The sequence below is a fragment of the Meles meles genome, chromosome 13, assembly GCF_922984935.1.
Source record: "Meles meles chromosome 13, mMelMel3.1 paternal haplotype, whole genome shotgun sequence".
NCBI lineage: Eukaryota > Metazoa > Chordata > Mammalia > Carnivora > Mustelidae > Meles > Meles meles.
The window spans coordinates 61,855,401-61,879,456 of record NC_060078.1 but is presented as its reverse complement, the minus strand read 5'-3'; the positions used below and the strand labels follow the sequence as shown (position 1 = coordinate 61,879,456).

At 44.0% G+C, this 24,056-nt stretch overlaps 2 protein-coding genes across 6 annotated transcripts in view; one reads left to right on the top strand and one right to left on the bottom strand.

Moving 5' to 3' along the window:
- The window catches only part of NT5C2 (5'-nucleotidase, cytosolic II), a 137,248-nt gene extending 125,868 nt beyond the window's left edge, over positions 1 to 11,380 (top strand). For 4 of the 5 annotated variants that reach the window (XM_046026954.1, XM_046026955.1, XM_046026952.1 and 1 more), the window contains 11 exons: positions 1,001 to 1,094; positions 1,979 to 2,032; positions 4,623 to 4,706; positions 5,748 to 5,789; positions 6,865 to 6,972; positions 7,254 to 7,320; positions 8,162 to 8,332; positions 9,695 to 9,746; positions 9,871 to 9,931; positions 10,060 to 10,236; positions 10,996 to 11,380. In XM_046026954.1, the coding sequence (XP_045882910.1) occupies positions 1,001 to 1,094; positions 1,979 to 2,032; positions 4,623 to 4,706; positions 5,748 to 5,789; positions 6,865 to 6,972; positions 7,254 to 7,320; positions 8,162 to 8,332; positions 9,695 to 9,746; positions 9,871 to 9,931; positions 10,060 to 10,236; positions 10,996 to 11,232 (1,147 nt within the window). In that variant the 3' untranslated portion in view covers positions 11,233 to 11,380. Of the gene's footprint in view, positions 1 to 138; positions 270 to 1,000; positions 1,095 to 1,978; positions 2,033 to 4,622; positions 4,707 to 5,747; positions 5,790 to 6,864; positions 6,973 to 7,253; positions 7,321 to 8,161; positions 8,333 to 9,694; positions 9,747 to 9,870; positions 9,932 to 10,059; positions 10,237 to 10,995 lie in introns of those variants that run through there. The other variant, XM_046026956.1, reaches the window with a different exon arrangement.
- Positions 11,381 to 12,553: 1,173 nt separating this feature from the next.
- Positions 12,554 to 24,056, bottom strand: part of CNNM2 (cyclin and CBS domain divalent metal cation transport mediator 2) — a 152,557-nt gene continuing 141,054 nt past the window's right edge. The window contains exon 8 of the mRNA XM_046026951.1: positions 12,554 to 23,685. Within this exon, the coding sequence (XP_045882907.1) occupies positions 23,476 to 23,685 (210 nt within the window). The 3' untranslated portion in view covers positions 12,554 to 23,475. The remainder of the gene's footprint in view (positions 23,686 to 24,056) is intronic.

The following is a 24,056-nucleotide window of genomic DNA, read 5'->3' as shown; positions in this document are numbered from 1 at the left end:
TTTGAAATTAATATACAGGGTTTTAGAGAACTGGCCATTGTAGGTCTTTTCTGCTTTTCTGAAGTGAATTTAGTGCTAGTGAGAGATGCCACATTGCCAGCCCGAGAGATGGGACAGCGGCAGCAGCTCCATGCAGGCTCTCAGCTCCCACACGGCCGCTCTCCTTGCCAGTGTGCTGCAGCCATGTTTGGAAGGGACCACTTCTGATTGGCTTCTCCTGGGAATGAAGACGGCCAGCAGAGGTGCTAATTGTGACAACTGAGTGGGAGGTTTGTGTGATGATTATCTGTCCAAGCAGAATTACACTGAAACCCCCAACTCATTTCACAGCAGCAGCCCAGGAGCCATTCAGGGGTGGTAATTTAGTTTTATTTCCAGGCCCAGTGAGATATGATTGAGGAGTGAATATGGTTTATCCTCCTTGAAGTAAAATTGTGTTTAAGTCTGGAACAAGTTATCCTCTCCTTTTTTAGGGGAATTATGTAACTCCTGCTAAAGGTTCAGCCATGTGTCAGAGTTTGCTAACTTCTTATCCTGTCCAGGCCTTATCTACTTTAAGGCACTAAATCTGGTGGAGCACTAAGTCACAGAGTTAAATAGAAAATAGGCCATACCTTTACCTAGAGACAACATCAGAAAAGTCAGGATGAAGAGAACCTAAATTACCGATTTTAAGTTTTAAACATTTCTTTGATGGGAACCTGTTTCTTGAAAGTGATGAATGAAAGAACATGATATTTTTGGAGCTGACCTTTTAGCTTCCACTTCAGTATATTATTCTATCACATTATATTTGTTCACAATTATTGTATTCTATTGAATACTATCCTCCTCTCTGGTGGTCAAAATGGATTTTCATTAGGGAGTAATTATTTTCCTAATTAGCCACAGCCTTTATCCATGTGATAATGGAACCTTTAGGCCCCCGGGGCAGTGTTTGATGTTCATCTTATTTACTCTCTTTTGGAATCTCTGTCATGTTCTTTCCATCTTTGTATAGCTGTGAAACAGGATTTAAAGATGGGGACCTCTTCATGTCTTACCGAAGTATGTTCCAAGATGTAAGAGATGCTGTCGACTGGGTTCATTACAAGGTACCTAGGAGCTACTGTTTCACCTGTTCACTCAATGTTGTGGGTTTTATGGTCTGATGTTACATTTTCAAGTGCAAATACAGCAGAATTCTCTGCTCCGCGGGGAGCCTGCTTCCCTCTCTCTCTCTCTGCCTGCCTCTCTGCCTACTTGTGATCTCCTGTCTCTCGCTGTCAAATAAATAAAAAAAAAAAAAAAAAAAATCTTTAAAAAAAAAGAAAAAATTGGATTTGTCCCCTAGTGACAGCTCTCTAGAATATTTTTGTTCTCATCTTCTAGTTTTTTTTTTCCATTTCCCAAACTTAGAAGAGATTTTATTTTTTTATTTTTTTTTTTAAGATTTTATTTATTTATTTGACAGAGATCACAAGTACGCAGAGAGGCAGGCAGAGAGAGAGGGGGAAGCAGGCTCCCTGCCGAGCAGAGAGCCCGATGTGGGGCTCGATCCCAGGACCCTGCGATCATGACCTGAGCCGAAGACAGAGGCTTTAACCCCCTGAGCCACCCATGTGCCCCAACTTAGAAGAGATTTTAGTGTTAAGATTATACTTAACCCTACTCTTTGAGGATGATTAAGGGCTTTTTTTTTTCCAGATACCTCCTGCTTGACTAGTAATACTAATATTACATTTACTATAAATTGTACTGAATAAAATATGAAATTCCTTTAGATTTCTAGTTCAAAATAAAAATAGTTTTAGATTTTAAATACATTTTGGAGGCAGAGTCCAGCAAATCACATCTGCTGCTTTATCATGGCCCTATCTAGTTTATCTACTTTTCCATTTTCATAAAGACTTAAGAAATGCATTTGGGTTGATAGTAGACATAATTTTTCTTATAAACTGTTAATAACTGAGTTTTTTTTTTTCTTTCCTTCCCCTAGGGCTCCCTTAAGGAAAAGACAGTTGAAAATCTTGAGAAGTATGTAGTCAAAGATGTAAGTAATAAAGGGGAAAATAGATTTGCAAATCATGGAAATGAATAACAAGCCTATTTATAATGAAATGGACAAGGAAGATACTTCTTTGTCTGGTAATAATATGCATCAAGTATAATCACCAGGAATTTTCAGTCAGAACATAGGTCCTAATATAGTTTTTCCTATTTGTTCATAGGCAAGAAGACCTAGTATTTCATTTGTCCTTTTAGCTCTAATGATAATAGCAGCTAGAGTAGTTACTGTGTGCGCATCACTGTACTAAGTGATTATATGCCATTTAATCTTCCATAGAACCCTGAGAGTAGGTATTGTTACCTCTGCTGTATTTAAAGAAACTGAGGAACAGAGATTATATAACTTGCCCAAGTTCATACAGTTAGTAAGGGGTAAGGCCACAGGTCACACTTGAATGTGATCCAAATCAGAATCAGAGCACTAGATAACCTGAAAAATGTACATATATGTGACCATTATTTAAAGTAAATCAGTAGGGAATAATGAGGAAAACTTTAAGATTTCTTGAAAGATTTTTTAAAATTTGTAGTTAATAGAATTGTACCAGTGTTAATTTCTTAGTTTTGATCATTGTGCTATGTTTATGTAAGATCTGAATATTAAGGGAAGCTAGATAAAGAATATACTGAATGTACTCTTTTCCCGACTTTTCTTTAAGTCTGGAATTATTTTTGAAGATTTTGTTTGTTTGTGGTAGTGAGTAAGAGTTTGTGCTCACAAGCTGGGGGGAGGAGCAGAGGAGATGGGAGAGGGAGAGAGGGTCCTGAGCAGACTCTGTTCTGATCATGGAGCCCTGTCTGGGGCTCGATCCCACAACCCTGAGATCATGACCTGAGCCAAAACCAAAAGTCAGCCACATAACCTACTCAGCCACCTGGGCACTCTATGTCTGAAATGATTTTATCTTATTTTTATTTTATAGTTTTAAAAATATTTATTTGTCAGAGAGAGAGCATAAGCAGGGGGAGTGGCAGGCAGATGAAGAAGCAGGCTCCCTGCTGAGCAAGGAGCCTGATGTGTGGGACTTGATCCCAGCAGCCTGGGATCATGACCTGGGCCGAAGGCAGATGCTTAACCAACTGAGCCAACCAGGCTCAGGGAATTTTTTTTTTTTTTAATATTTTATTTATTTATTTGATAGAGAGATCACACGTAGGCAGACAGGCAGGCAGAGAGAGAGGGAAGAAGCAGGCTCCCTGCCAAGCAGAGAGCCCGATGCGGGACTCGATCCCAGGACTCAGGGAATTATTTTAAAATAAAAAGGAAACATACATAGCTCCAAGATGAGATACTTCTTCCTTTTCTCACAGAGTAACACAATGCAATATTTCTTCAAAGTACTTTGGTACAGATTTCTTACTGTTTTCAGTCTGTACCTCCTATTTACCCTCTACTCCCACTTCCACTCTGTTGTTTCAAGAGAGAACATTGAGGGGTTCAGGAGAGGTCCAGGAGAATTTGAGTGAAGGAACCTGTTTACTGTGAGAGATGGAAAAGATGCTTTTCTTTCTGGTCAGGCCAGGAGTTAGAATTTCCTCATGTATCTGCAGATGGGTCTGGGCATTTCTAGGTTGCATCCTGCATATGGCATTGCATTCTGCAAGGTGTTTTAGAAAAGAAAAGTATACTTGGTGAAGCTATATCTTAGACTCTCCATATATTTTGCTGGTGATGTTTAAAATCAGCTCCTCCTGGGACACCTGGGTGGCTCAGTTGGTTAAGCAGCTTACTCTTGATTTTGGCTTAGGTCATGATCTCAGGGTCGTGGGATGGAGCTTGGAGGAGTCTGCTTGTCCCTCTTCCTCTGCTGCTCGTACATGCGATTGTGCATGCATTCTCTAACATGAATATTTAAAATCATCTTTTCCTGACCCTTTACATACTTCATTCATGTACTTTGAGATTACAAGGTAATTTAAACTCTTTCCTGAGGCAGACACGAGGAAGGTCGAGATGTTTTTGTTATTTTTAAAGAAATTAAAATTTTTTTTGTTTTGTTTTTTTGGTAATCTCTACACCCAGTGGGGAGCTCAGACTCACTGAGCTCAAGAATTGTGTGCTCCACTGACTGAGCCAGCCAGGTGCCCCAAGGTGTTTTTAATAAGCATATCATCTGTATAACTTTATAAATAAACCTACACGTTATATATACCTTGTATACTATATATATTAATACTTAATTCATGCATAGTGATAATGTGGTCTTTTAAGATTTTATTTATTTGACAGAGAGAGAGATCACAAGTAGGCAGAGAGGCAGGCAGAGAGAGAGAGATCACAAGTAGGCAGAGAGGCAGGCAGAGAGAGAGGGGGAAGCAGGCTCCCTGCTGAGCAGAGAGCCCGATTCAGGACTCGATCCCAGGACCCTGAGATAGTGACCTGAGCCGAAGGCAGAGGCTTAACCCAGTGAGCGACCCAGGTGCCCTTAATGTGGTCTTTTAAATATAAAATTCTGAAACCAACCAGCCCTTGAAGGGCATCCTCTGTTCTTATTCCAGTGGACAAAAGTCCAAGTGTAAATGAGTATGTATTTGTGTTTTAGTGTTTCGCTCATAATCATATTACCTTGCAGGGAAAACTGCCTTTGCTTCTGAGCCGAATGAAGGAAGTAGGGAAAGTGTTTCTTGCCACCAACAGTGACTATAAGTATACAGATGTAAGTGCTTAATATTCCTTTTTGCCTTTACAGAAGAATTATTTTGGCCTAAAGAACTGTGAAGATACTGAGGACAGTAGTTTGTTAAGTGAGGGTAGTTTTTTTGCCATTTCATTTTGAGAGCAGAGTGAAAAAATTTCTACAGTATAAGGGCTATATCAGAGTGGTTCTCAGATTTTTCTCAATGTTTCATTTGACTATTTTCCCTGATTACAGTTGGCTAACTTAAAGGTTTTAATTTGGAGGTTATTTAAAACATTTGTGCCGATTAAAATGGCTTCTGTATCTCTGTGGTGCAGCATTTAAATAAATTTGAGAAGTCACACATTTATTTAGTGTACATGTGTAAATGCCCTCCTTGCTGTTGGGAGCCAGACAGCAATAGATAGTGCAAAGATGTTTTGACTCTTAGCCATCAAAATTTACTACCATGTAACTTTTTTTTTTTTTTTTTACTGTGATTAAAGCATGTAGAAAAGCTGCTTTAACTCCTTGCCGTCATCTTATTTTTGCTAAGACAGTTACAAGTTTATAGTACTAGCAGACAGCTCCATGCTGCCCGATTCACTTTATATAAAATCTTGATTTAGAAATGTGAGCTGGAGTAAGCAGTCTTACAAAGCCAACAAATCCAATGGCTCATTGGCTTGGTTAATCTAGGAACAATAGTTAGGAGGCCAAGGTATATTATTCCCAATATGAGTCAGTAGTTTTCTCAGTGCCCTTACCTCAGATACTATTCCAAACGTATGTGCCAGCCCTCCAGGAGAATTGGGTAAGGGTGTGTGGACGAAGTATACAAAAATACATCCCAGAAGAAGCCTACGTCTTACCAACAATGTCCGTTTTTGTTTGACGAAGCATTAATTTCTGGCTTCAGCTGTTACGGTTTCATAAACTTAGAGGAAACAAGAATGTGATGAGTCCTTTATTGAAAAAGACATGTCTCATGAAAAATTGGGTTTGTTTGTTTTTTTTAAGGTGCTTTTTATCTTTTGTAAAAGTAGTATATGGACCTTATGTTGGATTTCTTTTTTCCAGAAAATTATGACTTACCTGTTTGATTTCCCACATGGCCCCAAGGTACTATATATAACTTAATAGACCATTGTTTATAGTAATAATACATTTAGTCATCTTGGAATATTGAGAGTAAGGGAGTTGTCAGAACTCATCTAGAAATCTTGATTAATGTTAGAAATAATGCAGGAGCTAGTATAGTATAACATGGCTAGAGTTTTGAAAACCAGGTAGACAGAAATAAAAGGGAGAGATATTTGTGTTATTTAGTGGGATGGGATCAGAATAACATGTAGCATTGTTGAGTTTGTGTGGCAAAGATAGGAATTTTCAGGTTGAGGAAGATATCTGATTAAAAGAAACAGAAAATATATATATTCTTGACAGCTTCCGGATACTGGTCTTAGTTATTGCTGAGTTCTGTGCCAAGAGAACAGTTAGCTTTGATATTTAGCAGAGAAGTCTTTATTCCTGCAGTAGGACTACACTTAGATTTAAGGAAAACTCATTGCAACTTAGTCACATACTTGAGGGATTTTACTGCTAGGCCTGAGTAAATATCAGTAAATCTGTTTTGAGATCGCCCAAAAGCACAGTATGCATTGCTCTTCAGTTTGACCGTAAAAGTTTAATAGCATGGTTCTGTTTCAGGATGGAAATAATATTAATGGGCATAACTTCTAGGTTAGTGCTGTGATAAGCCTGCAATATGAGCCATTATTCTGAGAACATAACCAGTAAAGTTTGCTAGTAGTAGTTCCATGTTAGTTTGTATACTTCAGTTCTAATGCTGATCTGCCTCTTTCTTAATCTCTCTTGAGTATTAATTTGCATCTGTCCTTGTCCCCTTTGTGCCTCTGTTAGCCCATTTCAGAGTGTGAGCACTTTCCTTCGTATGTTAAGTTGCTGTGAAAAAATTAGTAGATAAAATGATTTAAAATGTGTTAATTTATGTTTTTACCTTGCTTGCTTCCAAAAGAATGTGGCTTATAATAGAACACAATGTTTTTAACAGAAGAGTGGGATTTTCTGGGTATACTTAATATGTCTACATTCCTTACATCTGAGTGAGATTAAATACTAGTGCTTCAAGGTTAGGAGTGATGTTTTGGCTTCTGCTCTTTCTCATCTTCATCAGCCTGGGAGTTCCCATCGACCATGGCAGTCCTACTTTGACCTGATCTTGGTAGATGCACGGAAGCCACTCTTTTTTGGAGAAGGCACAGTACTACGCCAGGTGGATACTGTAAGTCGAGAGGGTGATCTGTCTGCTAGCCCCTGTCCTTTGTATTTCTCCTTTCCCTACTCTTACTCTTCCTAAGGAAACAGGTATGTTTAACTGATTAGCCATATCTTTATTTCTAATTTAATCTAAGTTTTAAACATCTTAATTGAGAGAGCCAAATAAACCCCAAAGAATATAATTCAAATGTGCTATCCATTTAGCTGCCTATCCAAATCACATTTTGGGTGGCAATTGTGACTGAACAATAAATTATTACAAAGTCGCATCTTCTCTGCTCACAGAAGACTGGCAAGCTGAAAATTGGTACCTATACAGGCCCCTTACAGCATGGCATCGTCTACTCAGGAGGTGAGTCACAGATTTCCCTTTATTAGTTTAAGTCTTTGTTCAGACTCCTTTGTGGAAGCTTTGGTGTCCTCCTGGCATAGTGCCACCCATACTCTTTAGCATCCTTAAGATATTGTCTGCTGGAGGTAAATGCTTCCGTCACCTACTCACGCAAAAGAAGTCAGGGAGAATGGGTTTGAGAAGCTGTTAGTATGACCTAATGAGTTTTGTGGGGGTTTTTGTTTGGTTTTAAGATTTATTTGAGAAAGAAGAGCGTGTGCGTGCATGAGCAGGGGCAGAGGGAGCAGCAGACTCCCAACTGACCAGGGAGCCTGATGCAGGGCTTGATCCCAGAGCCCTGAGATCATGACCTGAGCCAAAGGCAGACACTTAACCAACTGAGCCACCCAGGCGCCCCAACTTAATGAGTCTTTGATTTTCCTAAAAAGATCAATTTTTCTTCGTCCTTTTCCCTATTTGAGGCAGTTCTCAAAGGGATCCTCAGGGAGCCCTTATGGACACAGATAGCAGATTTTGTTGCAGTGAGAAAAGTTGAACAAAGCCATGTTGTCAGATCTGTGATGAGAAAATGGTGGTGGTACTTTTGGAGGGTTATAGTCACTAAAACTGAGACGTAGTTTTGTTGCTCTTGGATTTGGTAACTGAGAGGCCTGGTTCACATAGTGGAACTGAAGGCCTTGCCTTAGAGGCAATAAAAGGAACAATGAAAGAAAAATAGTGATGGGTCTGTTCCTTGCATAAGAATAAAATTTGTACAGTATTTAATGGTTATGGTACCTAAAATGCTGGTTTTTAATGTGGAGACATTTTTGTTTTCCCATTGTTCGTTCCATCATTTCAGGTTCATCAGATACAGTCTGCGATCTGTTGGGAGCCAAGGGCAAAGACATTTTATATATTGGAGATCACATTTTTGGAGACATTTTAAAATCAAAGAAACGGCAAGGATGGCGAACTTTCTTGGTGATTCCTGAACTTGCACAGGAGCTCCATGTCTGGACTGATAAGAGTGGTAAGGAGCTGTTACTCTTACTTTTATATCCTAAGGACCAGCTGTGTATCAGGCCTCTTTAATGAACTCATTACTTTGTATGTGGGGAGAAAGGGGCAGAGGTAGTCCCAAGATATTTGAATACTTCCCTCTAGCGAGGTGTGGTATAGAACTCCAGAATTTGAGGAAATAGGGGAGATTATATTGTTCTGCCTTCTTGAATTCCTTCCTAGTTAAGCACAGAATGTTGCTATCCTGAGTTAAATTACTGTAGCAACTAAACTGTGAATTCCACTTTTCCTCTGTGGTCCCATATTTTCCAATCACACCTTCTAGTTCTAGTCTCTGTCACGAGCCTGTATCAGTGATTTGGGGGCATTGATGGCGCTGAGTGATAAAATGTCTTTTTTTTTTTTCCTGTTCTTCTGAGAATGAGGCCAAATTGTATTCTCTGAACTGTATGCTGAATTGAGGTGTAGGTCTAGTTATGTTTGACATGTAAGCTCTCCAGCTAGTCCTTGCTAGCATCACCCACAGCATGCGGAAAGGTACTGCCTCAGGTACTGACCCCAGATTTACTACTTAATATCTTCACGCCCTTAGAAGCTTTTGGAACACCCTCTGTTTTAGTTTCCTCAGATGTGAAAATGAGGATAATACCTACTTCATTGAGACTTAACTGGGGTATAATGTGTGTATAAAGAAGATACAAGTAACAGCCATGGTTCCTCATCTGAGCCACAGAACCGAGAAATTGATTTGCATGATTTTCATTTCTCCCAAAAATGATTAAAATTTGTTATATACAGTAAATCCATTAGGGCTTAAATTCTCTTTGGAGAAGCCAGGTTGAGAATGACTGGAACACCTCGAAAGCATGCAACAGATACTGGCTGTTGTTTGTCCTTAGTGGCATTCTCTGGCTAGCTTTTCATCCCTATTTTCAACTTTCCACCTAGGCGATTGTGTAGATCTAGTTGATTTGGTTCTATTTCCTAGACTTGTGACTCCGGACACTTCATTTACTCCTCATTCCTTGATCTGAAAATGGAACGGCTAACAGATGTTTGTTACACACCAGAGATAGCATGTGAATTAGCACTTTGTAAGCTCAGAGTCTGCGTTCACTTGGAGAGTTGTAGCCAGCAGTGTTGAAATAGGAGGAAAGGCAGTTAAAGAAGCAATCATGGCTTGCATCTGCTGCCAGATCCCGTACAGGGCAGGAGTGGATTTTCCTAAAGCAGGAGAAGGAAGTCATTTTGTACACTCACCTGTACCTTTACTTTTCCACCCTATCTGCAGCCTTTTAATTTAGTTCTAGCAGCAGTTATAAACTGAATCCTTTTTTACTTAAAACATTTTTCTTTTCCTTCCAAACTTTAGCACTTTTTGAAGAGCTTCAGAGCTTGGATATTTTCTTGGCTGAACTCTACAAGTAAGTTCTGCATTTTCAAAACAAAAATTTCTTCCCTAAGACCCCTCTACCTCTTTGGGAGTTACCTAGGTGTAAGAGACATCTCTTCTAGAGATTTTTAGTGGAGTTTTCTTTTCATCTCCAGGCATCTTGACAGCAGCAGCAACGAGCGCCCAGACATTAGTTCCATCCAGAGACGTATTAAGGTATCCAAATGGGATTTGGGAGAAAACTTGGAAGATCAAGTTTTTCTTTTTATAGTTCTTCTCTTATATAGGGGTTGGCACATAGCTGGCACTCAGTAAATATTTGAATTCAATCCTTTCTGTTTTAGAAAGTAACTCATGACATGGACATGTGCTATGGGATGATGGGAAGCCTGTTTCGCAGTGGCTCCCGGCAGACCCTCTTTGCCAGTCAGGTGATGCGATATGCTGATCTCTATGCAGCATCTTTCATCAACCTGCTGTATTATCCATTCAGCTACCTCTTCAGAGCCGCCCACGTCTTGGTGAGTTAATACAAGCTTGGACCAGTTATAATTAAGATACACTCTTAAGACTGAGATCTGCAACCAGGTTTGTGGGGTGGCACAGGAGAGTTTGGGTCTTTTTTTTTTTTTTAAATGTCTTCAGGTTTTATTTGTCAGAGCACAAGCAGGGGGAGCGGCAGACAGAGGGAGAAACAGGACCTTGAGATTATGACCTGAGCCGAAGGGATGCTTAACAGATTGAGCCACCCAGGTGTTCCTGGGTCTGTCCTTTCTACTGCACAAAAGCCCATGAATAGGTTACATGGTTGCACAAAAGGCATCTCTGAGAAAGTAGGATCAAGATCGAATGTTACAGGATATAACTTAACTCTGCAACGTACTGCATTAAAAGTTTGAGTAGTGAAGATGTTCCTCTTTTGTTAGCACTTATATAAAAACCGTGTTTCTCTTATTAGTGCTGATTTTATATATATATATACACACACACATATATATATACTGATCTATAGTTTAGGACTTTTGTTTGCTGTGAATTATGAATCTTCTACCCCATCTTTTCTTGTTTCTGGCTGTAATGATCTGGACAGTTTTAGGGGTGGAAGGAGAAGAAAAAGGCAGCTTGAGGTAGTTCTAGGAAGACACTTCAGTATCTGAATGGGCTGGGCCTCTGAGCAGCAGACATGCCTCTGCACAGCCACCTAATGCACAGGAGAGGGGGGGTGAGGATTTAGGCAACTTTTACTCCGCCGGCGTTCTGAACCTCTGACTTTGTTCTAGATGCCTCATGAGTCAACGGTGGAACACACACATGTAGACATCAATGAGATGGAGTCCCCTCTTGCCACTCGGAACCGCACATCGGTTGATTTCAAAGATACCGACTACAAGCGGCACCAGTTGACGCGGTCGATTAGTGAGATTAAACCCCCCAACCTCTTCCCACTGGCCCCCCAGGAAATTACACACTGCCATGATGAAGATGATGATGAGGAGGAGGAAGAGGAAGAAGAATAAGGAGGACTAAGAACCAAAACTGAGCACCCATTAAACAAGCCTGGCAGGACTCACAGGAGCAAAGGATGGGTTCTAGTGGTGGGTGGGTGGAGCTCTGTCAAAGGTACATCTGGAAAGTTTCTGAAGACTTTAAAATATTCTAATCATAGAGAGGTACTTTTTTGTTTTGTTTGCACTCTTTGCAGATAGTTCAAATTGTAATGGAGTCTGTATTGAAAGAAAGCGAGGGTAAAGCCGGGCAGAACTGCATGCGGATGGCTCCATCGTGGCTTGTGACACCATTTCCTTGTCTTGTTTCCTCAGTGTGCGTTGGATACACCTGGGAGAGTCTCAGAGTGGAGCAAGGGTGATGGGAAGAGGTGATCCAAAATGATGTTGTGTTACAAATTGTGTTCTTACTCCAAAATCCATCCTGAAATTTTCAGTGCATCACATAGTATTGTATATCAGTGGAGAAATATATTGTTTCCATTATCAAATGTAGTCTTCTGTTAAGGCCAAGTTTCCTTTTATAAGCTTTGAAGCGTCCCCTGTGCCTCTGGGCAGACTGGAGGCTTTAGCGGCCTTGTGTACGTATTTGGTTTGCTGTAGGGCTGGTCTGGAAGGCACTGCAGCGAGTGATTCTGTTTTGAGGTACAAGTCTTCATCTCTTAGACTTTTCTTGATAGCAGAAATGCTTATTATCAGAAACCGTCTTTTTCTCATCTGGGATCAATCTATAGAAAGAATTTAGCTGCAAGAGGGCAAAGGAGCAAGCCCTGTGAAAAGGAGGCACCTCCTTCCATTATGAGTGAATTCCTTAGTTTGGGCCAGGGTGGCTCCTGCTACCCAGAGCTCCAGCCTTCTCTATCCTCGAGGGTGGACGCTGAGCTCAAAGTCTAGCTTGAGAGGATGGAAGAGGGCTCTGTAAGGTCAGAACCTTACTAGAACACAGGGCACAATCAGTGTGAGTCAATTCCGAATCCCAGGAGAAATCACTTCTTGTTTTGAACCAGAATGGATCATTACTGTGTACTAGGGTATTAGCCCCACAGGCGCAGAGTGGCCTACGGCCCTTCCAGCAGTAGTATAGACTTGTCCTTGACCCTTCAGATCTTCCTTCCGTTCTTACTGGTGAACACAGAGGGTAGAATAGCTGCTCTAGAATTCAATAAAGTATGATATTTCTAATACTGACTTTGACCCCTTCCTGTAGCAGAACTGTAGTAACTGTTGGTCTTCAGATGGGTTTAGGTTTGGCTAGTGACATCAGGTTTGACATTCTCGTAAATGAAATAGTCTGGCATGCCTCATAAAGGTTACAGTACCTAAAGAGGTCTCAGCTTTTCCGTGGGAAGTTTTTTGGTATAGGACTGTGAGGTAAGGCTTTTTAAAAATGATTTTATAGGAAGGGAACACAGTTCAGTAACATAGCCGTATTACCTTATCACTTTCAGTATATGGGCTTTACATTAAGTTACGTCCAGAAACATTCTAACTAGTAGCCGTTAGGAATATATACTACTTTAAAAGTAAATTCGGTTACTGGGGCACCTGGGCGGCTCAGTTGAGTGGTTGCCTCTTCATTTCAGATCAGATCCTGATACCGGGCTGCACGTTCAGTGGGGAGTCCACTTGAGATTCTCTCCTTCTGCCCTCCCCTCCCCTTGCATTGTATGCCCTCAAATCCTAAAAATAAAAATAATCAGGTTACAGATGCTATTACAACTAGCACTTGAATACTGTCCCCATTTTAGAGACTATGTTTGTGGCTGCCCCAGCTATTATTCAAGCTGGAGATGTTGCTCAGGGCCCAACTTCTCATAGTACATTTACATATTTTCCCCTTTAGAGCAAGGACTATCATGAGCACTTCGCTTTTAATTTACCACATTTTTCGTATTGTGTTATCCACATAAGATCTTATCTTTTAAGAGTTTCTTTTTAGCCACATGTCTGATAGTGGATCCAAAGATCGAGGAGTAAAAAGCACAAAATTGGAAGAAGAATTCTACTGCTGGTCAGAGCTTTCTTCAGGACCACCTAAATCTATGTTCAAGATTCAAGAATTCCATTATGGAATCCATAGGATTCCATAAGCATCTAAGAATCAGAGCAGGGTGTTGCTTCTCTGCATATTATTCCTGTTAGAAGAGCATGCTAGAGAATTAGGTCGTCCAGGGGCAGGCACTCAGGGCAGTGGTAGTCGGGTTTGCTAAAATATGAAAGGGAGTTTCTCTGTTGCCAACGGTTATGGAAGCTGAACTAAATGTTTCAAACTGAGCCATGTAGGACCATGAGAACATGGATTTCCCAACTCTTCAAAATCTCTTCCCTGGGCATTTGAAAAGCACCAGACACCCCTTCTGGGGTGCTAGACTCAACTCTCAATCTTAGGCAGGTACAGGGTTGATAGGGACCCTGCCATACCCAGCAGGTGGCCACAGCCCTGGTGGGTTCCCCTTTTGAGAGGACTTAACGCCAGTTATCTCTACAAAGATGGTCAGTATATTTAGAAAAATTAAAGCCAAGAAAGTTTAGTATTCTGTTAGACCTTAAATTTTCACCAACTATAAGCATAGCTCTGCTGAGACCTAAAATAAGAAAGCAAGCCCTTTGAGCTACCCTTTCCAAGGTGTTTTTAGAAGTGCTTCTTAATAGAACTAGAATAACTTAGAGCTACAAATCCCTTAGTCCTGTTACTGGTTCCAAGCAGTTACTTTAAAAAGCCACTTGCAGTGACATGTCAGACTTAAAAGTACTTTGTTGATGTTTAGATATTTCTAAATCAGATTTATTTATTCAAGAAATATTTTGTCAACAACTTTAAAGCCCTGAAGTTTTTCCAAGGCTGCCACAGCATTTAAAAATACTCTTATTCACCACAAATAGCCTGAGACAAGTAAGTGCATATCTAAGTCTGCACAAAGGGTGGGAGCCTTGTACACATTCCGTGTTATGGAAAATATTTAACCTTTCTTTGATGGTGGGAAAAATGTTAACTATGGTCCAGCTATTGCCTTACCATCAATGGCCCAATTCCTCACTTGGTTTAGAAGTTTCTGTCTCAAAACTTAGGTTTCTCATGACGTTTTTATCTTGGTGACTGGAGATGAGTGCAACTTCTCAGCGTTTTTTTCTCAAATGGAACAACTTCGAATGATACACAACTTTGGGAGGCCCTTAGAATGAAATCTCTACCATGGAGCTACCAAGCAGCCTTAAAAACAGAAGAAAAATGACAACACTACCACCAAACAGCAGGGGGGACACACACAGCAGCCAGGAAGCAGAACCAGGTGACTTCCAGTAAAACCCACAGCATCCCATCCTCCACCTCCACTAACGTCACCCAGCATTTCACGCTGTCCTCTCACTGCTGAGTATGTAGGAACAGAGCAAGTACTCTTAAAAAAAAAAGAAAGCATTCGTTTACAGAGTGAACAAGGCATCTTTTTTCTGTAACCTGGCAATCTCACCCATTTTTTCCCATCATCAGACACAGTAGCTTCATTCCAAAGCCACAGCAGTCTGACTTGTTCCAACAAAGATATGCCATTTCAAAAATAAAATATATGTAGTCTTTTAAAGTTCTTCTGAAGACCTCTTGCACAAAAAAAGTCCTTCCAATGGAACACAACATTTTATCTCAAGCTTGCTGACTCTGTTACTCTAAGTCTAAAAAACTTATATTTTCTAATTTACACCAGTTTTTGGTCTGGTCTATGTTTCTTCTTACAAAGATCCCTTTGCCTCATTTTGTTACTAGGAAAAAGAAAAAAAAAAGATTAGACATTGTTTCATGAATCACATTAGCACAAATAGGTCCCGAAATGGTCTGCTCTCCCATTAAGCTCTTCCCAAAGCCATGCCTGGCAGGGGCTGTAAACAGGCCTGAAGAGTCTGGGCCAAGGTAAACTTCACCACGGGCACTGGAGCCCAAGTGGCTGAGTGCACGTTCTTCCCGGGAAAAACAGCAATAATCCTTCTGAGTCTCTCAAGTTCCTGAGATACTTGGAAGTATTTGCCCAGCAAACCTTTCCAACACCAAAGGAAAAAAAAAGAAAAAAGAAAAAAAAATATCAAATATCTAGTCTTTCTTTGAGGGAGGATTCTCACCAGAGATAATCGGACTTGTGGGTATGGTATTTTGAAGCAAGTGACTTCATTTTTGGACTCACTGCCCTCAAGACCATGATGCAGCAGAATTGTAGTAAGGAAGCTCACTCAGTCTTAACATTCCCTTCCTGTGTTGGCCTACTGTTTGAGCACTTCATGATCCCAAATCTCACAGGAAAAGCACTTTGACAGACAAGTCCTGCGACGTCCCCCTTGTATCCTGAGGCCTTAGAGTCATCCACCGGGGGGCAGCATGCCATCAGAATGTCAGAGGAAGGGCCCCATAAACCATTCCTGTTTTGGGATATAGGAGCACAGATGTGAGGATCTTGAAGGGAAAAATGGTGAAACAGCCTTACCAAAAAAAACAAAAACAAAATGAGTTCATTAGCCATCTAATCTAATTCAATTTTTTTGGTTCTACTAAAGAATTGTCCCTATTAAACAAATTGCATTACTTTCAAAAAATATAAAAAGTTTTCAGAATTCAACTCCAGGTGCCAGTCATTTTTCTACAAGACTCTGGTCAGTCAAGCTCTGCATCCTCAGAAGTGCAGAGTTGACAAGAAGTGCTGGGAACACAACTGGTTGTATGAAATAGGAACTCCAGAGCTTTCTTCCTGATAAAGCTTAGTGAAGAACAGACACATGGGCACCCCATGATACAGAGGGAAAGGTTAGGAAAATCTCATCTTAAACAGCAGGAAAAAATCGCCTCTACTTTTCTTGGGGAATTTCCTGATTTGAACTCAGGACTCATCTGGACAAAGTAAATAAAGCAAGAAAAACAACAAAAAAAGGCACAGCTAGGACTTGATGTGTTGGACAGAGAATTCCTTCCCTGACCCTGCTTGCTGCTTTCTTCTCTGCTTCTGAGGAAAGCAAACAGGCTCCTAAGAAGGTAACACCGGACTGGAATACAGATCTACCCCATTCTACTTTCAAGAAATGGGGGGTAATGATGGGAGAGGGGGGCATGGTGATTAGGTCAGACATGTCTCAAAGCCAGTCTTGCCCGCAGTTCTTCACTGAACTGACTCCATCCACAGGGCAATTGTAAGTCAACCAGACTGCAGACATCGTGGTTAATCCACACAGCAGGGGAAATAAGGGACCAGTCACCAAGAGCGGGATCCTCTGCAGAATGTAAAATAGAGACAAAGAGCGGAGGGGGAAAAGGATTCCTGGAAGACATGATTTAGGGCTACATCACAAAGGGGCTGGGAAGCTACACCAGAAGATTGCAGGGTCTGGTAGCACCTGAGCGGTGCAGGTGAGAAAGAACCCAGAAGACTTGAAAAGCAGCGCTGATGGAAGAGGAAGAGGACTCCGACACTGGGTCATCGGGGAAGGTGGATGCCCACTGCGTCCTCAAGAGCCTCTCAACACGACTCACCACACTCAGGCCGCCGTGTTTAACTTGAGAGTGAACCCGCTGTGCCGGCTACCACACCCATCTCCTAGGCTTCGCAGGGCAGGGGACCTACAGAGCCGAACTCCTCTTCAGGAGCCAGTGGAGAGGCTGGAAGGAGGCCTCTGGTTTTGCCTAGGAAAAAACCAGCTTGGCCATTTGCCCAGCTGAACTGTGTGCTGTTAGTGACTGAGCGGCAAATGTGGGACAATTTGAGGGGATGCCCTCAGGGTCCTTCACTCAAATGCTTTGGCAGGACTCTCATCCTTGCAAAGGAGAACACCCCCCGGGGAACTGGTGGTACCAGACTCCAAGGCAGAGGTGGAGGCACAGTGCTAGCTTCCCTCTCTCGCAACAGAAGACTCTGGTGTGTGTCCGAAGAGAAACCCTGCTGTGTTGCCATGCCGACAATCAATCCCAGCCTTCTCACCAGGACAGCCATGCTATTGGGCGGGGAACTGAGGTCCATGGGGTGGTGTATCGATGGAAGGGGGAAGGGAACACACATCCGCTGGCAGGGTGAACAGAAAATTATCCTTTATCTAAATAGAATAGTAGAAATGAACAAAAAACCTTTTAAAACAATCACAAAATTTACAAATAAATTGGTACAAAATAAATAGGAGAGATTGTAAATCTACAACATCATTTGAATTATAAAACGCATTCATTATGACAATCAGCTCATGAAACCTATACATGTCATTTGTGCTTCCTTAGGTTTATGCACACAGCTCTGAATACTGTGTTCAGAAAACTTCACTGCTGAAAAGCATGAAATGTACACTATGACACAGTAAAGGCCGAGGAGGAAGAAAATCAGACACAGAGTGGGGTCCTATTTGAGGGCCAAGGCAATGCTGGCACTGGGCCTCAAAACCATGAAAAGGCCTCGTAGAAGCCCTGATGGGGAGGCAGCTTCCATGGTCCCGAGAGATGGATTCTGTAATCCAAGGTGGGAATTTAGAGGCCATCACTGTTGTGGGGCCAGTTTGCCAACCTGGCTTGGGAGGCTGGGAGTGAGGAAGAAGGTTCTGGTCTCACAGCCATTCCGTACCGTTACAGAGAATAGACCCCGTCACCAGGAAGCAACCTCTGAAGTATTTCACGGAGGTACTTGAGAGCCCTGCCATAACGTAGGAGACCTGCCTCCAATCTCATCCCAAACACTAGTCGGTCGGGAAGAGTGGCGTGCCCAATAAAAAGGGGCCAGGGATGCTAGGATGGACGTAAGAGCAGCAACCTCTTTATGACAAAAACAGAAAGAAAACCACTACCTTCTCCCCCACTTTAAGGGACAAGAAAACCCTAGGCTCCATGGATGAGGGGCTCTAGGAAATACCTTCGTCACAATGTACTAATGGTAGAGGCATATGTACATAATAAATAATAATATAAAATAAAGCATATACATTTGTAGATTTAAAAGACTCCCGAAATAAGAGAAGTCAATGGACTGATACACTCCACCTTCACAGTAGACTTCAGACATGGACATCATGCAGAATAACAAATCAGAAGCTAGGCTGGGACTCTCGGGGGACTGAGAGTCCGGAGACCTTATTCCTTCTCACTCCCTTCTGCTCTGGGAGCCTGAGACCAGCTCTGGATACCAAGGGGCCTGGACCTTCAACAAAAAGGGAAGGCACCCAAACCCCACTAGGTCTATGTAAGAATTCTCTCCAAGGTGACCCTGAAGAAGAATCTGGTCCCAAAAGCATCACTTCCCAAGGGAATCCGTGTTGGTCAGATGTGGGCAAACGCCAGAAGATACCCTTGCCAGGCAAGGCAAGCCGTTCTTCCAGTTCATGTTTAAACTCTACCTAAGTGGGTATTCAAACTCGAAGACATGTACTAACTCAAGTCTTTCTTATAGTACGTGTTGGAGCTATGTACATAAAAACCTTGGTATACAAAGTCCTAGAACTTTACTCTCTTGCTACTAGAACCTTTGTGTCTCTGTTGCTTCAAGTACACTCTGGTATTTCCCATCAAAAGATATTTACAACAATTCTAGTGAAAGGAGGTCGTGGCTCTAGCACACAGAGACAGCTTACTTGTGCTGAGCCAACCGCAAAGGTCTAAGAAGCCAAGAAAGTCCCCCCAAGATGGCGGGAGGAAAGCTGTTCCAAACCCTGCAGTTGCTAAGAACTGCCATCACCTCCTTCTGTCCCTTGGGCTGACCAAGGACTCTGGAACCTTCAGACAGGGCAGAAGGACAACCAGCAAGTAAGCATTCACTGCAGGAAAAAGCCTTGAGGGACAGTGACATCAGCAAACTTGGCAAGGGTATACCACTCACCCTCAGATGGAGGCAAATGAACCTCATCTTAGAGTTCTCTGAACTCATCTCTCTCTTCAGCTCACTTGAATACAAAAGAAATACGTAAAGATAAACATCTGTAAATGGCCCTGAGATATAAAAATCCACTGAGTAGGTTGCTCATTGATAAATTTACATTGGAAAGTTTCTGACTCACCCCAAACCACTTTCATACTTAATTCTCTAAATCCCTCCTAATTCTGGATTAATCTACAACTCACACCGAGGTCCTCCCTCGCTGGGCAGAAGCACCACTAGCCCAGAGCCTACAGTGGAACCAAACCCAACCCAGAAACCGTGTACTCAGAAACCACATCGGTGCCCCAGAAGCCTCCGCACCCTGACTTGCCAGCTCCATCAACCCCCTGCAAGAAAAACCCGTCTCTGGGGTCAAAACCGACAGGGGAGTTGTTCCTGCTGCTCCTGCCATCAGAGAACCTGGGTCATGTGGTGTGTGCTAAGCCAGCCAACCCTGGCAGCTGCTGCTTTGTTAAGCCCCCTTCTTGCCCCAGCCCGGGTAAGTCTTTTGCTGGGGCTCACCCCCGGCAAACCCTGGAGGAATCTTGGGAGCTTGGCCCAGGACAGGTGAAGAGGGCCACAGACTGCTGACTGGTTTTCAGAAGGTGCGGGCGTTGGGATTTGTTCTGATTTCTGACCAGCTAGGACAAAGGCTCCATCGGCCAGGGCCTTCTTCAGTCTGCTCCTCAACCTGAGAGGATTTGAGGGCAGAAGTCTGTGGTCCCTGCTTAGCCCAATTCCTATTACTTCCATTCCTAGTGAAAATGTAGTTCTACTTGTTTCTACCAGTATCTTCCTAGACTTGAAAAAGCTGGTCCTTCAGTCACATGGTACTGGGGATAGCACAGGTAAGTCTATTCACAGTTCATGTTCCATATTCATGTGGAGTTCTGCATTTAGCCTTTGCACAGAAGTTCCTTAAAATCACATTAGAAAATGGCATGGTGCCCTACTTCTTCCCCCATGGGGAACCCAATCACATCAGCACGGGGCACCAAGCTCTCGTCTGTTAGGTGAGGTGAGGGAGGGAGGGAAGAACAGAGTAAAGTGGTGTGCCCTCTGAAATGCAGATCACGTAAGAACCAAGACTTAAACTAGTTGACTAGCACCCCAATATCCATGTACATACAAATCTTAATGTTTTCCTAAAGGTTTAAATATATGATTTTCGATTTGCCTGATGAATACGGAATAGAGAGAACTTGTAGGGAGTCCCCTCACTTATAAAGACAAAGCCCACTGTCCTTGGAACGTCTGGATACTAGGGATCCAGTTTCTGGTGGAACCTTTGGGATGCTACAGTGGCCGGAAGCAGGAGGAGGCCCTGTCTGGTCCCACAGAGCCAGGGCTCAAAGCAGGGGCCACGGAAGCCACTGCAGACAGGTGCTGGGTGTGACAAGAGGGGCTCCAGCAGCATTCAAGACCCCAGCATCCACCTCTGCTCCACAGCCCAGCCCCCTCCACACTTACAGAGCCAGCAGCTCCAGGACAGGATGATGGAGTCATGGTGCAATTCTAAGAACTGGTCACTGCACCTGGAGATCTCAATATGTGATGGTCTTTCTCTGCCAGACCCTGCCCCCTTCATAGACATAGGACTGCACAGAACTTCTAAGCCAAAGTCATCGTGCTGCCCAGTGAAGCCACGAGCCAGCGTTTCTCCTTCGACAGCCTGAAGGTAGTTTCCAGAGGGAAAGTAGGGCCTGGGAGAAGAATCTGTTCACTCAAGACAGTCAGTATGATCTGAAGGGTCTTGAGCTTCCCCCAAAGCGGATGGAATTATAGCCAGGAATTGTTTTCAATTCCCTGTTGTTATAAAATATGAATAATTCAAGGTAAAGAGTGGTGTGGAGAAAATAAATACCATCTTGGGAGGCTAAAATTTCGTCCTTTAGGAGTCCCCTGCCTGCACTTCTCAGCAGACGTCTCAAAAAGCCGCAACACTGAGTGGGTACGAGCATGGGGACAAGTTCTTGGCTTCGCGCTCAAGTCAAGGAGCCAGCAGCTGGAATCCCCGGCCTCTCACAGAGCTTTAGGATTCACAAAGGAAAGGGGGTGTAAAAGACCCAACACATTAACTCTGATTCCAGGAGCTCCTTCCAGGAGCAAGGCACCATGAGATGGCCATGTATGGAAAAGCAGATCAGCGGGGAGAGGCTGGGGGTGGGGAGTGCAGAGATCCTGCAAGTCAGAGGAACCACAGTGTGGTAGGCCAGGCTCCACCAAACCACCAGAAGGCCAGCGCCATCCGCGCCCGGAGTAGGAGGTTGTTGGGGATCACTCCCCTTGCGAGACCCAGGGTTCTCTTCCTTAGTGGGAACACTCGTTTCTGTGCGCCCTGGGGTAGTCCCAGTTCCCACGCCGCACGGGGGCTGTGCTCAGCTAGATGCATCTTAGAAGCTGAGACCTTTTAACTTGGATGGATCTGTTTCTAGAAGGGGGAGCTCGCCGTGTGGGGTCTCACTAACATTAAGCCACCGAACAGCAGGGTCTCCATCCAGCGCACGCGGCAGGTGGGGGCCAGCAGCTCGCCACTCAACACCCTTAGGGGGTGCCCCTGCGACCCTCACTAAGGGGCATGGCACCTGATGAGGAAGATCCTCTAGGATGGACACCCTGGAGGAAATACTGTGGTAAACGTGCCTGTGACACAGGAGCCACCAAGCCCAGCATGTTGTTGGTGACTCCCCACCCCAGCTCCCGTCCGCCCAGAGCCCAACCTGCGGGACACATTCCTACCTGGAGGAGGGAGAAGAAAACTGCTGCTTGGCCCGGGGCTTCCCGTCGATGAGTGAGCCCCGGTGGAGAAAATGCTATCTTCTCGGCCAGTGACTAGAGGCGGCACGGAGCAGCCTTCCTACCCACGCACGGCGGCCGGTACGACCTCAGCTCAGGAATTCAGTGTACCAATGACCGCTGCCAACAAAACGCACATATCCCTTGGGCTAACGCTTAAAACAGGTAAGAGAGTTAAGAACTCGGTCACTCGAGAAGTACCTCCTGACATTAATTTCACTACACGTGATGAATTTGGTATGAAAATAAGGCGGAGACACACACGAAATGGCCACAACACACATTTGGTTTCTGAATCCCTGTTTGGGGCCAAACCAACCCGAGGCTGGACAGGCAGCCTCTCCGGCGTGGGCTGCATTTGAGGTGGGAGGCACAGAGGTCCTCGGGCGAGGAACACAGCACAGCCACCGCTGGGCCCTAGGAGCCCAGGGACAGAGGGGAAGAGGGACAGTGGGCTCCCTGGGAGGAGGGGCAGGGGCTGGCAGTCCCCAAAGTTCCCTCCTTTAAACACCTGGGTCTGCAAATGCCTTCTGGGCTCAGAGCACAGAGCGCAGCTGGCCGGGCCCAACTCCTTTCCGGACAATGACAGACTTCCCGGTGGGAAAGGGAGGAGCTTAAACTCCGTACCACAAGGTTACTCAAAGGCCCTGTGGAAGATTTCCATTTGGCATCTGTGTAGCAGCATCCTGGGTCAACAAGAGCAAGGACGGGGAGGTGGGTGGCGGCGCTCTGGAGGCTGGGGCGCTGGGCTGGGGAGGCGGCCTGGCCGGGCCGGAGAATCCAGGCTGGAGGAATTGCGGGATGAAGTCACCTTGCCTCTTGCCAATGATAAACCATGGGTTTCAAATTCATTAACATTCATTTTGGTGATAAAAATTCCTTAGAGTAGGAGCAAAAAAAAAAAATCACATTCCAAGCCAATGTTAAACCTTTCTGAGGGAAAGGGACACGGTTAGACATTAACTTAAAACAACACTGAGCTCACGGAGGCCACCGCGGCCCCACACAGGCTCCGCCCCACAGTGGGACAGACTTGGCAGGTCCACAGCCACAGTTTTCTTCATTCATCCTTCAAGTTCCACAGCGACACCCACTGGGCACGGAGCAGGCGTGCCCCTCCCGAGGAGGGCGGGCAAGGCCGCCGGCGGCGCAGTGAGTCCCTTCAGGTCCCATCACGGAGTCAGGGCAGAGTTCAGACAGAACAACGTAAAACTCTGCAAAAGACACTGTTTGAAAACATGATCTCTTGGGGAAAAAATTAATAAACCGCCACAATTTCCAACTTCATGCAAACTGAGGAAGGAGGAGAGTGAATAAAGATAAAAGGTACAACTGAAAAAATAAACATGATTCTATTTGGGTGGAAGAAGTTCATCTCCAAAAATCTCGAATGCCACGCCCGAGCCGTTGATGTCACACTTCTCGTTTCCGCTCCTGCCCTCGCCATCCTCCGCCGCTGCTTCCGGGAAGGGGACAAAGTCTTTGGTCTCAGGATGTTGCGGGAGGCAGCATGGCACACAAGCTCACACACTAATGGGATTCACGGTCAGCTGGCCTGGGGCCTGGGGAGTGGGCGTGAGGGGCGGCGGGGGGCGCCCTAGATGGCCCCTTCGCTGTGCAGGCTGTGGTTGGCTTTGTTGTGTGTCACACAGTTCTGTTCGTTGAGCAGGTTGGCGGTCTCGTCTGGCAACCCGTCGTGCAGCTCCGTAAGAGTCAATTCAATTTTAGTGTTTTCACTGTCTGAAGACTGAGGAGTTTTGTCCATCCGGGATGCCATCAAGGCATTTTGGTATTGCTGTCTCGAGATCTGGGGCCAGAAGATGGTACGGAAGACAAACCAAGAGAACGCTTATTTTTAGGAGTTCTTGTCTCGACTTCGTATTATATACTAAAGTCCCCCGGACGGCCTGCTTAGTTTTTCTAGGAAAATTTCACTCTCGAATATAGACTGAGCCACTTTCCAAGTTTGAGTGGACTCTGGCGAACAAGTCAGTTTTTACTGATAGAAGCCATGCCCAAGTTTTCGTCCCACAATCTTACAGAGACTGGAAGATGGAGATAGGCTTCCATCAGCTGAAGCTGGCTCGTTCTTTGGTTCAGAAGACGTCTCTGTTCCAGACTAAGACAAGAACCCCGTCTCGGGGCAGAAGAGAGGCAGAGGGCTCTTCCCACCCCATC